At 39.1% G+C, this 14,384-nt stretch overlaps 1 protein-coding gene across 5 annotated transcripts in view; it reads left to right on the top strand.

Moving 5' to 3' along the window:
- Positions 1-14,384, top strand: part of Kitlg (KIT ligand) — a 152,870-nt gene that overhangs the window by 39,258 nt on the left and 99,228 nt on the right. For all 5 annotated transcript variants that reach the window (XR_001235502.1, XM_005374432.2, XM_013518152.1 and 2 more), the window contains exon 3: positions 5,245-5,307. Coding sequence is in view for 4 of the 5 variants with exons in the window: in XM_005374432.2 (XP_005374489.1) it covers positions 5,245-5,307 (63 nt within the window). In the remaining variant the exon portion in view is untranslated. The remainder of the gene's footprint in view (positions 1-5,244; positions 5,308-14,384) is intronic.

Below are 14,384 nucleotides of genomic sequence, written 5' to 3'. Positions count from 1 at the left end.
ATCTCTTCTCTTTGAAAGGAAATGGGATATCTGTCTTTAGTTAGGTACTGATGAAGAAAGATGATCTCGAAAAGTCTTCTGGAGATGTCATCTTAATTTTTTTGCATCACGAATTATTTTAAAAAGTACCCAGTTACTTCTAAAAATGAAAGGCAATCAACTGACCTAGCCAGTTAGATTTTTTTGAAAAGTCAGTTCTAGCAGGAGATAATTTATCCCAATAAACAAAAAAGCATTTTCTGAATTAAGATAATGGTGATGATGATGATGATGATGGTGACAGGGTCTTCTTCTGTAGTTCAGGCTGGCCCTGAACTCACTGTGGAGCCCAGGCTGGACTCAAACTCATGACGATCCTCCTGCCTCAACCTCCTGGGTGCTGGGATTACGGGTGTGTGCCACCATGCTCAGCCTGTTGTGTTATTTCTGAAGGCTGAACAGCCAATGTTAGAACAAGCTTCTGCACAAGAGTGAGCTATGGCATTTAGACAAAGTGTTGAGTTTCTTACCCTCAAGAGCTATCGTTTTTATACTTTGCTGAGGATGCAAGACTGAAAACCATGGACTTTTTCCCCAGAAAGGTGCAGATTTTTTTTTTGCACAAAGCATTTCCTAAGTGGTGTGAAGGGGCTCATGCTATTGCATTTTGATTCCTCCCTTGGGTGTGAAAGAGGGGATGGGAAAGTAAAGATCTCCCACAAGTGTCCAGGCAACCACTGATTTCATGAGATTTAGGGACCTCAAGGACATTCGACTCACGAGACCTGAAGATTTTAGCGGGTGACTTAGAGAGGGAGTTAAGTGTTCTGATGTTCAGTTCTTTGTCCTGAGTCCAAATACCTGCAGGGAGTGGTATGCAGCCAGTGCTTGTTGGCTTGCAAAGCCTTTTTCTTGGCTGGGTTTCCAGCATTTCTGAACTCTGTTCTCCCATGCGGCTCTTTCCAGTGTCACTGAGTGTGGTCAGTCCTCAGAACACCCAAAGAACAGCACAATGGTGACCTTCCAGTAACATTACCCTGTCACTAAGGAACTTGCTTCTGCAGTTTTATACATTGTACAAGTACTGGCATCGTTGTCCTTTGTATCAGAGCCCATTAGAATGATTTGGCTTTTAGTAAAATTTCCCATCAGTTAAACTAAATTTGTTCTGAACTTATTTTAGTAGAATAGATTTGTTTTCTAAGTAGGTAGCCCTAGTTATGTACCCATCCTACAGTACCAGCAGCATACCTCCCTGGAATCTAGACCAGCCTCCTGCTTTGCTAGAGACTTCCAATATTTGTGTAATATTTAACATATATGCAGGACTTTCACAGTGGTCTTCTGGCCTTTTGTCTGTTTCTGTTCTCTCCCTGCTCCAATCTATCATTCCAAACCAATCTTTTCAAATATACTCTCACGATTTTCAGTTTTTATTTATTTATTCTTTCGTTAGTTTTTATTTTTTTTTGAGACAGGGTCTCTTTATATAGTCCAGGCTGATCTTGAAATTACTATGTAGCCCAGGCTGGCCTCGAACTCACAGCAACCTACCCCCCTGCCTCAGCCTCCCAAGTGCTGGGATTATAGGCGTGAGCCAGCACACATGGCTGTGGTTTTCAATCTCATCATGCCCTTCCCTGCTTATCTTATTTAGTGTGGCACCACTGCTCTCAGGAGAAACCAAACGAGAGGGCTTTTAGTAACTATCTGGTTCACCCTTTTATTTTACAGGGAAGGAGTAGGTTCCCAGGGACAATGGAATTTGCCTAAGACCGAGTGCCTTGCTGTAGGTTCCCAGTGGTAAAACTTGCTACTGAACCTTACTGCCTCCTATTAGAACTTCTCAGCCCAGCATTCTGAAGCCTGTCTCTAACGTGGCTTTCCTGGCATATTTCTTCCATCTTATCCATTTGGTTTCCCTAATACACCCCGAGCGTCAGTTCTTTGCTTTTGCCTGTGACCTTCTCTATTCAGAATGCCCCACTCGTAACATTCAATATTCATAGAAACTCACATACATTTACACACTGTGCCTAGGCATTCAGCATTTCACTGGAATTATTTAATCTTTACAAATCCATTAGCTGGATTCTATTGTGATTCCTCTTTTACACACATGAAAGGAAGATGAAACAATTTATCCAAGCCTCTCCATTCACAAGAAGCAGGGCCAGGATCCATCTAACTCAGGCACTTTTGTCTCCAGAAGCTGTGCTGTTGGCCTCAGCATCAAACTCAGTGCCTCTAAGGAACCTATGTTTTATAGGCCAAAGGTTCTGCTACTTATAAAACTTTCCACAGTGATCAATATGTGTCAGAGAAGCTGAATTTATGGTAAGGTTATGTGTGCTTTCTGAAAGCTATTCAATACACTGTAAGTGCTTAGAAAGTAATATAATAATTCATGAAGTAACTTATTCTAAGTTCTCTTCCAAATGTAATGTCAGTAAAGAAAAGATTGCTCTGTAGTTACGTATACAGAGCACCAGCACATAGAGCCAGGGTTTGCATTGTACCATTGGCAATCACTCCTGCTGCCTGTGGCTTTGGAAATGCATTTAACTTCCCTGAACTTTCTGTCCTCATTTGTAAATAGGTTTAATAAGATAGGTCTTGCTGGCTTATGGGAGAGACAGTATATGAACACTTACTGCAAAGAGTCATTTTTCAAAAATAGTATTATCTTTCTGTGCTACTACAAAATACGTATCAGTGAATCATCTTCTTGTGGAAAGATGTAACCCCCGTTCTCCCCTCACACTGATAAAAGAGTGGAGATACCAGGGCTATGGTCAAAGAATTTGTACCGTGTTTTTTCTTCTTTGAACTGATTTTTATATATAAATTCTGCCTAAAATGGAATCAGCCAGCATGTCCCAGACATTCCTTTCTGTTCATTGGATCTCAGATCCTAAATTTTATAAATGGTAATTCAATTGATTCTACACTTATATTTTTAAAGTAAAGCTTAAGAAGGGGCTAGATTGTTATGCAGTTTGAGTTCAGAAAACTGGCCACTTCTTACTGTATTTTCCCATGTGTAGTGGCTGGTTCATAATGAAACAGCATCCTATTCCACCTTTCACTCCTGCAAAAGTGTCTGATTATGTCTTTGCCCCTCGGGCTTGTGAAAAATGACTGGGTCACTTTGCCTTTCAAAGATAGAGATGAATATTAACAAGACAAAAGAAATTGGGGAACCAGGGTGGGAAGTTTGACTGAGAGGAAGAAGTCAAGTGTGAAGAGCAAGAGAACACCTGAAATAAATGAAAAATGAAAATGCCACCTTCTGTAGTCACCCAGATGTGTTTCTGGTAGGCAGTGAGGATTGCACTGTTTCGTTAGGGATGGGGTGAAGAGGTTTAATGGTATGGACTCACAGGTGGAAAATAGTCAGGACAAGTGTCCAGAGTAGATGGAAATGTGTAGCAGAGCCCTGAGGCCAAGGAGGCTCTGCTGCTGGTGGGACCAGAATTCTAGCAGGATTTAACACCTGTTGGCCATGTGACTTTAGTCACATTACTTCCCTTCTTTGAGCCTCAGTTTTTTTACCTGTAAAACAGAGACACTGTTTCAGAGGGATCTAAAGATTGGTTGTGATATGCAACTTACACCCTTAAAAAGCACTGTGCCTGGCACATAGTAAATATTCAACAAGGGTTAGACACTTATTTTTGCTTTATCATGTGGCCAGAAGATAAAGCAGCTAGACCAAGCATGTTAGCTCAAGGTTCAGGCAAGTGAGAGGCTCCCACCATTGGAATTAGGCTGGTAGGAAGATAATGGGAGCAGTTACCGCTTGGTTCCTTTCTGAATACCTTGCCTTTGCCTGGATTCTTTGCTCGCCAGCTTGTTCTCAGATTCTAGAAGCTATTGGCAAAACCAAGAAGCAGCATATGGTTTATGTTATGGAAGACTGGTAGGTGGAGATGGTCTAGTTTTGCAAACATTTATATGATCTAAATTTTCTATAGGGAAAATGAAGTTTTTAGAGACAAGCAGAATGGAGTGGTTGTATACCTTTATCTTAGTCACTTTTCTTGTTGCTGGGACAACATATCCAACCGCCATGACTTAAAGGAGAAAAGGTTTATTATGACACAAGTTTCAGTCCTTGGTGACGAGCTCCAAAGAAGAAACAGCCTCACAGAGGGGCAGGGTGAAGTGCAGCTACTGACTTCATGGCATCCAGGGAGCAGGTAGAGGGGAAGAGAGAAGTGAGGGAGGGTAATATTCCCTTCTGGGTCATATACACTTCTAGGTCATATCTCCTTCCGGGTCATATCCCCAGTTGGCCTTTCTCTTACCAGGTTCCACCCCTTGAAAGCAAATAGGCTATACCACCCTCATAATCCAATCACTTTTCCAAAGCCCCACCTATAATCACATGAGGCTTTGCAGAGACATATATATATATATGTATACCATAACAGCCTTCAAAATCATTTCCCTATTTAGGTCTCAATAAAGGATAAAGGTTGAATATTTACAATATATTTGGCACATTCACTTAACTAATAAATCATCATCTGATATAAGTAGCTGAACCTCTATTTTACAAATGAGGAAAACCAAGGTACAAAGAGTTTAATTGGCTCCAAAGTCCCTGACTCCAAATCCATTGCTTATTCTTTTATGCCAGAATGACTGATGTAAATAAAGTTAGACTTTTGTTCAAGGCTTTTAAAGAAAGTAGGCAAACATTTGAGGCATCTTAAGGGTTCAGCCCAAGGTAAATGGATTAAATTATATCACAAAACTCAACCTTTCTCAATTATTTAAGTTGTAAAGCATTTGCATTGGGTAAGTAACATTATTCTTTTAAAGATACAGTGATTTTCTTAGGATCAGTGTAGAACCGTTAGAAGACTTAAGCAAAATTCAGTAGGTCTGGTATGACCAGAGAATAGCATTTCTAGAAGGTTCTCTGTTGATGCTGACACCTCATTTCTAGGCAACTGACAAGAATAGCATACTTTGTTACTAATTATATGGAAAGACAAGTTGGAAAATAGTCCTAGAGGAATTCCAAAACTGGAGATGGAAATTGAAGTTTGTATCATTTCTAAAATTCAAAAGGTTGTACACTTTGCCACATGTAACTGAATTTGGAATCCATAAGTTTCCGTATTACTACTTAATTTTTTTGGAAGGTGCATTTGCCTACAAGGGAAATGAAGAAATGGTGGGTGAACAATATGACTAATTACTGTTAATTGATATGTACAAAGCTTTTCAAAGAACTTTTTTTCACCTTTGTAGGTAGCAAATCTTCCAAAAGATTATCTGATAACCCTCCACTATGTTACCGGGATGGACGTTCTGGTATGTAAGCTGTACATTTTGTTTTATTTATTTATTTATTTATTTATTGGTTTTTTTTCTGGTATCGGAAATCGAACTCATGACCTTGCACTTGCCAGGCAGGTGCTGTGCCACTGAGCTAAATCCCCAGCCCATGCACATTTTGTTTTAGTACCTGACAAAAGAGATGAGATCATCCATATTGAGACAGGAAATTATCTGCTGTTTAGAACTTTGCTGATTTGAAGACAGTACCTTGAAATTTCACTGCCAGTGTTTTTTCTTAGGCATTTGTTAAATTTTATCAGTGAGCACCTCAGGACATGGTCTTAGTACTCCTCTAGTAAATAAGATCATCTTTAGACCTAAGCTATAGATTTCTCTTTTTCTTTCTGAGTATCCCTCCAAAAGATTTGAATATAATATTTTTTTTAAATAAGTCTCTTTCATTCCTATTTAACTTGAGAACACAAACTATTTTATTTACGAACTTAGTAATACAATAGATTTTTTGAAACTTACAATAGCAATATGTGGGCACAACTATAATACTCTTATTGAAACCAAGAATTGTAATTATTTTTCTTACTACATGTGGTAGTATCAGAGTTCACACAAAAATAATATTTAAAGCATAAACAATAATATAATATGTATTGTACCCACTAGAAAGCTTTATCAGAACTTACCCCATTTTGCATATTTGCTTCAAATATATCCTCTAAGAATTAAATGTTGTAACTAAAGTCTTGTGTGTATTCCTTCCGATTACTCATTTTGTGGCTCAGTGATAATATTTTTTGTGAGCTAAAATTTTTTATTTGAGTGCATGTTTTCAGTGCAGTGTTCAGCTGAGGACAGTACCCTCTGGAATTGTGTAAGGCAGAAAAACTTCATAGTAACTCTGTATGTTTTTAATTTAAAGTATTCATCCATACCTAAGATATCAAGCATTCGCCTGTTTTAAAATTTAATGTTAATGCTGTTCTACTGTAAAGATCACTTTGCAGCTTGACAATGCTTTTAATATACTGTTTCATGTGGATTCATTGTAACTGTTGTGAGCCTGGGGTAAACATAAAACCATTTGAGATACTTTCTTCTTTGCAACTGTTATCATTCCATAAGTTTTCAAATACTTGTTCCATACTGACTTTGTGCAAGCTGTTCTGAGTAATTTTTCTGGATCAGTCAGTCAAAATTAAAGTCATTGAAGTGCATCACTGTGTGCTTTGAAATGTTTCTCAAAGACTAGGTGACTTTCATTGCAAGACTGCCCATGAAGGGCTCTGTTTCTTTTAATTAGTATGCATTTTAGCAAGAGCTGCTTCAAGTCCTTGAGAAGTCCTGAGAATACATATCGTAGCTTCATGTTGAACCAGTTATCCTCAGGGTTAGGGTCAAAGTCTTGAGGTAGGGAGCACTCCTTGGAAATAGAGATGTAAAATTAAAGCATCCTGCAAGTTAATTCATCCAGTTGTGTGATCACTCATTCAGCAAATTTTTGGTTAAGAGAATTACGAAGCCAGTACTTTGCTGGACACTTTAAGAAACACATACATATCAATTAGAAAATGGCCTTGTATGTTTAAAAACTTTGACAATAATGAGGAGGAAATTACTTGGCCTTTTCATAGCACTTTCCCATTTGCAAGATGAGTTCACATGGTTTTTCCCTTGGATGATTAGAAAAACCTTGTAAAGTAGGTAGAATAGCTATTATTGTTTCTAACAGATGACACCATGGGCAGCCCAGAAGTATTTTGCCCAAAGTGGTGCAACTAGAAAGTGACAGTCTTAAAAAGAACCCCCCAGGCCATCTGACTGTTAACCCAGAGTTGCAGAAAGTAGGGACCTGAATAATTACTATGCCTGGAAGTGTCAGGAGGGAAGCCTATAGGAAATAGAGACCCAGTCCTGCTCCTGACACCTTTAGGATGGCCTTTAGGAAGGATAGAGGTTGTCAAACATACTTAAAGAAGTCCTGCTGCTCTTTCCAAAACAAGTGTTAAACTGTAAATAACCAGATAGATTTGTTTTTAGTGACAGTATCATCGTAGAGGTTGCTAAATCAATGATCTCAGTATTGGCTGTTGATAGCCAAAGATTTGTAAGGTAAGAGTAAAACTAATTTTTTGCCACCTATTTTGTGCAGGCATTTATAGTTGAGAAAAGTTGCTATTATTTGATTTTGGCCTGCAGTCCTTGAATTACTGGAGAAACATTGTTCTTGGCCAACATAGTTGGCAAGAAAAATAAGCCCATGCCTATGTCTGTGGGCCGAAACTGGGGTCTCCCCCTTTGTTGTACCATCATTTTAAAATGTTAATCTCTGCCCAAAACAGAGGAGTTTCCCAGTAGAGAGGGCTGTGATTATTTGTCAGGGGTCCAAGCCCCAGCTGTCTTATCTTTTGTCTTTAAACAATACAGGTTGGAGGGAAAGTGGGAGCCAGAAAGATTCCCTGGGGCCAGAGCAATAACATTTTGCCTGAGGTATGGGACAGAAGAAAGCTCTAGAATGGAATACAGTCATTTTTTTTTTCCTTTTGTTTTAAATATCAGCTAAGTCCTCCTGTAAAAGGAAGTCTGCTTTCCTAAGGGCCTTCTCAGAAAATGACCTAGCACATTCTCTCTCACAAATAGCAGGTTGTGATCAACCAGCTAGTATTTAAATCCAGCGGTAATCACCAATTCTATTTTTAAAAATCTTCAAAACTATAATATGGCCAGGTGGTTAAGATTTCCTTAACTTGGTGACCTGAGAAATACCTAGAGGTTTCAGGTCCTTTTCATTTACCCATAATGTTATTGTAGAAAAAACAAAAATTGAGTTGCTGAATTTGTGCCGCACATCTGCGTTCTAATGTCTGTAACATAAACTATAGTTTCTTGTTCTCGTTAAAAAATCCTCATCAGTGATTTAAGTAAACTACACAGTTTTCTTTAACTTCTTATCTCTAAATAATTTTAAATTTACAGAAAAGTCATGAGAATATTCAAAAGACACCATATAGTTTTAATCTAAATTCACCTATTTTAACATTCTGCCTCATTTACTTTATCAGTTGCTTTCTTTCCATATGTGTGCATATATTTTATTATTTTTATGAATGCTTTGATTGGTTGTGTACATCATGCCCATTTAGCTCTAAATGCTTCAGTATTTTGTAAATAAAGAATAATTCTCTTATTTAACCACATACATTTGCAACATTAATAAATTGTTTAGCAGTATTTCTAATACTTTGACCTATTGCCTATATTTTGATTGTTTTAAATTTTTGTATTTTTTTTTTCCTTTGGTATAAGATCTGATCTCGAATCAAGAATTGCATTTTGATATGTGAACAATGGCTCCCCAAAGATGCCTTGTCCAGTGAATATGTTACCATCTTAGGTGTTGTTGTTGTTGTTGCTGCTGCTGAAAAAAATATTTGACACCCAAGGTTAAAGGAAGAAAGGTTTATTTAGGTCACAGTTGGCAAAGGTTTAAGTCTACAATCGCTTGCTCAAAGCAGGGTGGCATGGAGAAGCAATTTATGGCAGGCAGATGGTAGCAAAAACAGGCAAAGAAGGGACCTTAACAGTGTCTTTTTGCCCTTTGTACCTTGTATAGGCTACTTAATACCCTTTGTCTTAGAGTCCTTGAGCTTAGCATTGCACCATGAATCAATCTCAGGATCACACACTGTAGATCCAACCACCTCTGAAAAAGACCCAGTCCTATGTGACTGCACAGGACTTTGGGGGTACATGTATATATAAACCATAACATTCTGTCTTGGCCCTCAAAGGCTTATGCATATCCCTTTATGCAAAAGTTATTTAGTCCATCTCTTAAGAGTTGCTTAAGTCCTAACAGTTTTAGCATTGCTGAAAAGCCTAAGTCCAAAGTCTCCTCTGAGATTTAAGGCAAACTCTTAGCTGAAATCCCCTGCATAAATGAAAAGAAAGTTAAACACTTTTAACATTTAATGACACAATATAGACATCTTTATTCTAAAAGTTATAAACAGGGGAATAGCAAGGAATGGGAACAGTGCAAGACCAAATGTTAGCAGAGCAAACATTAAATATCACAGTTTTACTTCTAGCATCTCTGGTAATTTGTGACAAGTTGTGAACCCTAAAGGGCTTGATTGGCTGTCTCTGCAGCACTGTCAGCAGTTGTAGCTGTAATGTCTTTTTTTTTTTTTTTTTTTCCCCTTGGGCAAGCCCAACTTTCTCTTTGCAGTTTTCCTCAGAAGATGCATATTCCTGGCTTTCTAAACTTTTGGGGGTCTCTGTTGCACCTTTGGCTTTGCACTCACAGCTTAACACACTGCCCTCTCAGGAATGCACTGCCTGGCCTCTGAGGCCTTCTTTTGACATCTGGGTGGAAGCCTTCTTGACTCCACAACTCTTGTATTTTGCATGCACCTAAACCCAGCACCACATGGAGGATGCCAAGGTCTGCTGCCACCTGGAGCAATAGCCAAGCTTCCTTCTCTCTTAGCTGTAGGGTTTGAGTGCCTGTAAACCAAATCCAGAGGAACAACTTCCCTAGGCCACAGCCATTCTAGAACATGGTGTTCTAGGGCCCTCTTCTCAAAGCAAACTCTTTCACCTTTGACTGTGAAAGGTAGAGTCTTGCTGCTTCTTTTGATGTCCTCAGGCCATCTTTTTTATTTTCTTGTTCTTTTTCAGCAATGTGGTCTCTTCTGCTCTATCTTTGCAGTTCAGCTTTACTGGAGCTTCCTTTCTGGCCAAATTAAATGTTTTAAATCATTCTTCTTGGCTCTTTGCTCTTGATTTTCAACATAAATCTGGCTAAAAGCCCCCAGTGTTAGCCATGCCACTACCTCAACAGTAGACTGCCTTCAGATTTATTTTGCCAGATTTATTAGTCCACTGCCCTTAATCTCAGTCTCAGGCAAAGTCTCTGGACAAGAACACAAAGCAGACAAACTTTCTGCTAAGCCATAATACACATTGTCTGTGGAGTCTAACAGCCAGTGTAGCCCTTCTTCCCAGCAGAAACCTCCCAAGGCTGGTCTTTACCAGCATCATTTCTGTCAGCATTCTTGTCTTCTGCAATCTGACAAGAATCTCCCATCAAGTATAGCCTAAGTTGTTTCATATCTACTTTTTTGGTTGGCATCTTGGAACATTTCTAAACTGATTTTACAAGCCAGTTTCAAAGGCTCTTGAACTGCATGATCAGGTATAGTCATAGCAATGACCCCACTCCTGGTGCTAAATTTTGTTTTAGTGATTTTTCTCATTACTGAGACAAAATATCTGACATCCAAAGTTAAAAGAGGAAAGGTTTATTTAGCTCACAGTTTGTAGAGATTTTAGTTTATAATTGACTGGTTCCAAGGCAGGGTGGTGTGCAGTAACAGCTCATGTTGGACAGAAGGTAGCAAAACAAGCAAAGAAGGGGCCTTATCAGTGTCTTTTTGTCTCTTATATCTTATCTAGGCTACTTAAGATAGGTAACCCTCATACTCTTAATCCTACAGTCCTTGAGTTTAGCAATGCACCATGAATCAATCTCAGCATCACACATTCAAGACCCAACCACCTTAGAAAAAGCCCCACCTGTGACTGCATGAGGTTTTGGGAGGACATCTACACATAAGGTATAATAGTTACCTTACATATCAAAGGGAACTGTATAGATGTCATTCAGCTGAAAATTTTGAGATGAGGAGATTATTCTGGATTATCTGGGTGAGTCTACTCTAATTTACGTAATTTTTTATGAAAGGGAGGCAGTTGCACTAGCACTAGAGAGGGGAATTTGAAAATATTACTCTCCTGTTTTGAAAGATGGAGAAAAGGGTGATGAACTAAGTGAAACAAGTGGCCTAGAGAAGCTGGAAAAGGCAAAGCAAAGAATTCTTCTTATAACATCTGGAAGAAACATAGCTTAATAAGATCTATTTTGTTCTTCTAACCACAGGAGCTGTAAAATACAAGTTTGTGTCATAAGCCACCAACTTTGTGGTAATTTGTTATGGCAGCAAATGGAAACTAACAGGTCATGTCTCTTTAGCTTCCTTTAAGAGTTCCTTAATCTTTCTTTGTCTTTACAGCACTGAAATTTTTTAATGTGACAACTCTCCCCTTGGTAAAGCATTTCTTTATCAGGCATTTAATTGGTGTTCCTTAAAGATGCTAGGAAGCTTCTGTATTCCAAGCCCAGATGCTCTGTACAGGATGATATGTTCAGATGATCATGTCCAGCTGCACACAGTGTCCTCCTTCCCCTCACAAAACTGTTTTACTAGTTAAGATGCTCAACTATGTCTGTGTATTTACTTATTAGCAATTTTGGGGGGAGATTCTTTACCATCATATATTATGTAAACATCCTCCTCCTCATCAAAGTTTCTCTGACTTAGCATCTATTGCTGATTCCTACTTCAGACCATCTTCACTACTATATCTTGGTAAGTTTGTAATTGCAGAGTTTTTGTTGTGTTTTGTTTTGGTGTTTCTTTCTCTTTTGTCTCAAGATCATACCGGGTGCCTTGCTAATGCTAAGCATGTGTTCTAGCCCTGATCAATGCATCCTCCTAGCCCCTGAAGTGCTTTTTTAAAAGGCATGACTACACAAAGAGGTGACAGACCACATATAATATTACTTTCTCTCAGCCTCACAGCCATCTTTCCTCTACGGTGCCCTTCTCAGGTATACAGAATTCCATTTCTGGGCTGGGCTGTTCCCACCTTCTCCCACCCAGTTGTGCTGCCTCTAGGTCCTCTTACTTCCCTTCCCATTCCAGGATTCATTATTTGACATTTTGACCCTAAGTGAGTAGACAGAGTGACTTTTAAAAGTACATTTGTGTGTTTTATCCCCTTTTTCATATACATCAAGTGATTTCCCATTGCTTTCTGAAAACAGGAAAAGATGTTCCTTCCACAAGGACTCCAAGACTCTCGATCTGACACCTTTCCAAGCCCCTTTTCAGATCTTCACCCTCGCAGGGCTCCTGCTACCTTCAGTCTTCCTTCCCCTTGACAGTGTTCTCTCTACCTGGAATTCCGATCGGACCTGAGGCTCTGCAGGTGTCAGTTTCCCTCTCTAAGGAAGCTTTCTCTCACCTCCCTGATGATACCAGATCTTCTGATTACAGACTCTATTCAAAGCACTCCTCAGAGGACAGTTTTCTAGTTGCTTGTGGGATTATTTAATTTATAATCTTCCACTAGTTTATGAACTTCACAGAGGAAGAAATGGAATTCTCTTTGCTCTGCCTTACATCGGCAATGCCTAATAGATCACAGGCACTTTATAAATATTTGCTGAAAGCTAGTGAAGAAAGGGAGGCAGGAAAAGTTCCCTGATGTATAATCACTTATAATTTCCCTGAGGCACACATTTAAACCGAATATAGTCCGCAGGGTGATTATGGTGAGGTGAGTGACCGTGACATCACACAGCTTCAAACCCAACATTATTGCTATCTTCATTTGGATACGTGTGCAGTTAATGAAAGACCCTAAGTGGAAGAAGTATATTCTGCAATGGTTTTCTGAAGCCTTCTTTTCTGGTACTTCATTTAGTCATTTCTGAATTCCATCTTATTGTTCCCATTTCCTGGAGGCTGCAAGCCAAATTCCTGAGGCTTTTGTTTATGCCTCTCCATAATCTTACCTTAGTCTAACCATCTCATTTTAATATCAATTGTTCCCCAACATAAACTTGCCACCCGAGCCAGATGCATCACTACCTCTTAAAATTATCTTGTGTATTCTCAACTCCCATGCTTTACTCACTGCTGCTTGCCTCTGTCAGTGATGCCCCCCCATCTCTCCAAATCTGCCCCACAATCATGGTGTAGTTTGTAGATGAATATACCTTAGTGGTGATCTCTCCAAGGTCAGTTAAAGGTCTCTGTCACAAGGCAGTCTTCCGTCTTTTTTTCTCTTCTTCCCTTCCTTTTTCCTCCCTTCCTTTCCCTCTCCTTCCCTTCCTTCTTTTCCTTACTCTTCTTTTTCTCCTTCTTCTCCTCCTCTTTTCCTTCTTTTTCTCCTGCTCTTCTTCTTCCTCCTCTTCCTTCCTCTCCCTTTCTCTGTCTCTGTCTCTGTCTGTCTCTCTCTGTCTTTCCCTTTCTCCTGCTCTCCCTATCTCTCTCCCTACACACACACACACACACACACACACACACACACACACACACAAGGGATTGAATCACCCAGGGCCTAGCACATGCTTAGGCAAGCTTTACGCTGCGTCACATCCCAAACCATTTTTATTGTATTTTGAGACAGAATATCATTAGTTCACCAGGCTGGCTTTAAACCTGCAATTGTCCTGCCCCAGCCTCCCAAATAGCTGTGATTACAAGCACATGCCACCACATCTGGATCACAAGACCATTTTGTTACTGTTTCAAACCACACTTTTTTTCCTGTCTATCGTGTGACCAGGAAAAATTGGTATCATACATTCTCCGTGCCAAGCTTGATCCTGGTGATAACAGCCAGCAGTGTGTCATTATGCACATGCTGTGGGGACCTGACCTTTTAGTTCATATCTCTCAATTTCTGTAGCATTTCTTCAGAAGCTATTTATTGGCACAAAGCCATGCATTTATCTAGCAGCTTGATAAGTGTGTATGTTACACACTCAAATTTCTGTTCTGAGAAATAACTAAGACATAAAAAGCCTGAGTTATGCTCTGCATACAGTAATTGTCAGAAGTCATTATTGTTATATTTTTATTATGTTGTTTTCTTTTTACTGTATCTTAACTGTCTAAAGACTGGGAAGAGGTCTTTCATTTCTTTGTGTCTCTTTGCCATTCTATAGACTATGCATATAGTATAAAAATACTTACCAATAAATATTTAACTGCTGTCAAAAATGTCACATTTCTAAGTATTGAAGGAGCCCATTTGATTAGCTTAGACTTCTCTTGTTCTTCTTGACTGTCATGAACTCAGTCTTGATCAGAAAAAAAAAAAGCAGGAAGAGAAAGAAGGAAGGAAGAAAAAGAGGGAGGTAGGGAGGGAAGAAAGATCCCATTATTATAGGAATTTTTTTTTTTGTTTGTTTGTTTTTTTGTTTTTTGTTTTTCTCTGGTACCGGGAACCGAACTCAC

Source organism: Chinchilla lanigera, unplaced genomic scaffold, assembly GCF_000276665.1.
Source record: "Chinchilla lanigera isolate Chin_1 unplaced genomic scaffold, ChiLan1.0 scaffold00004, whole genome shotgun sequence".
Lineage (NCBI taxonomy): Eukaryota > Metazoa > Chordata > Mammalia > Rodentia > Chinchillidae > Chinchilla > Chinchilla lanigera.
This window is presented reverse-complemented; position numbering and strand designations above follow the sequence as displayed.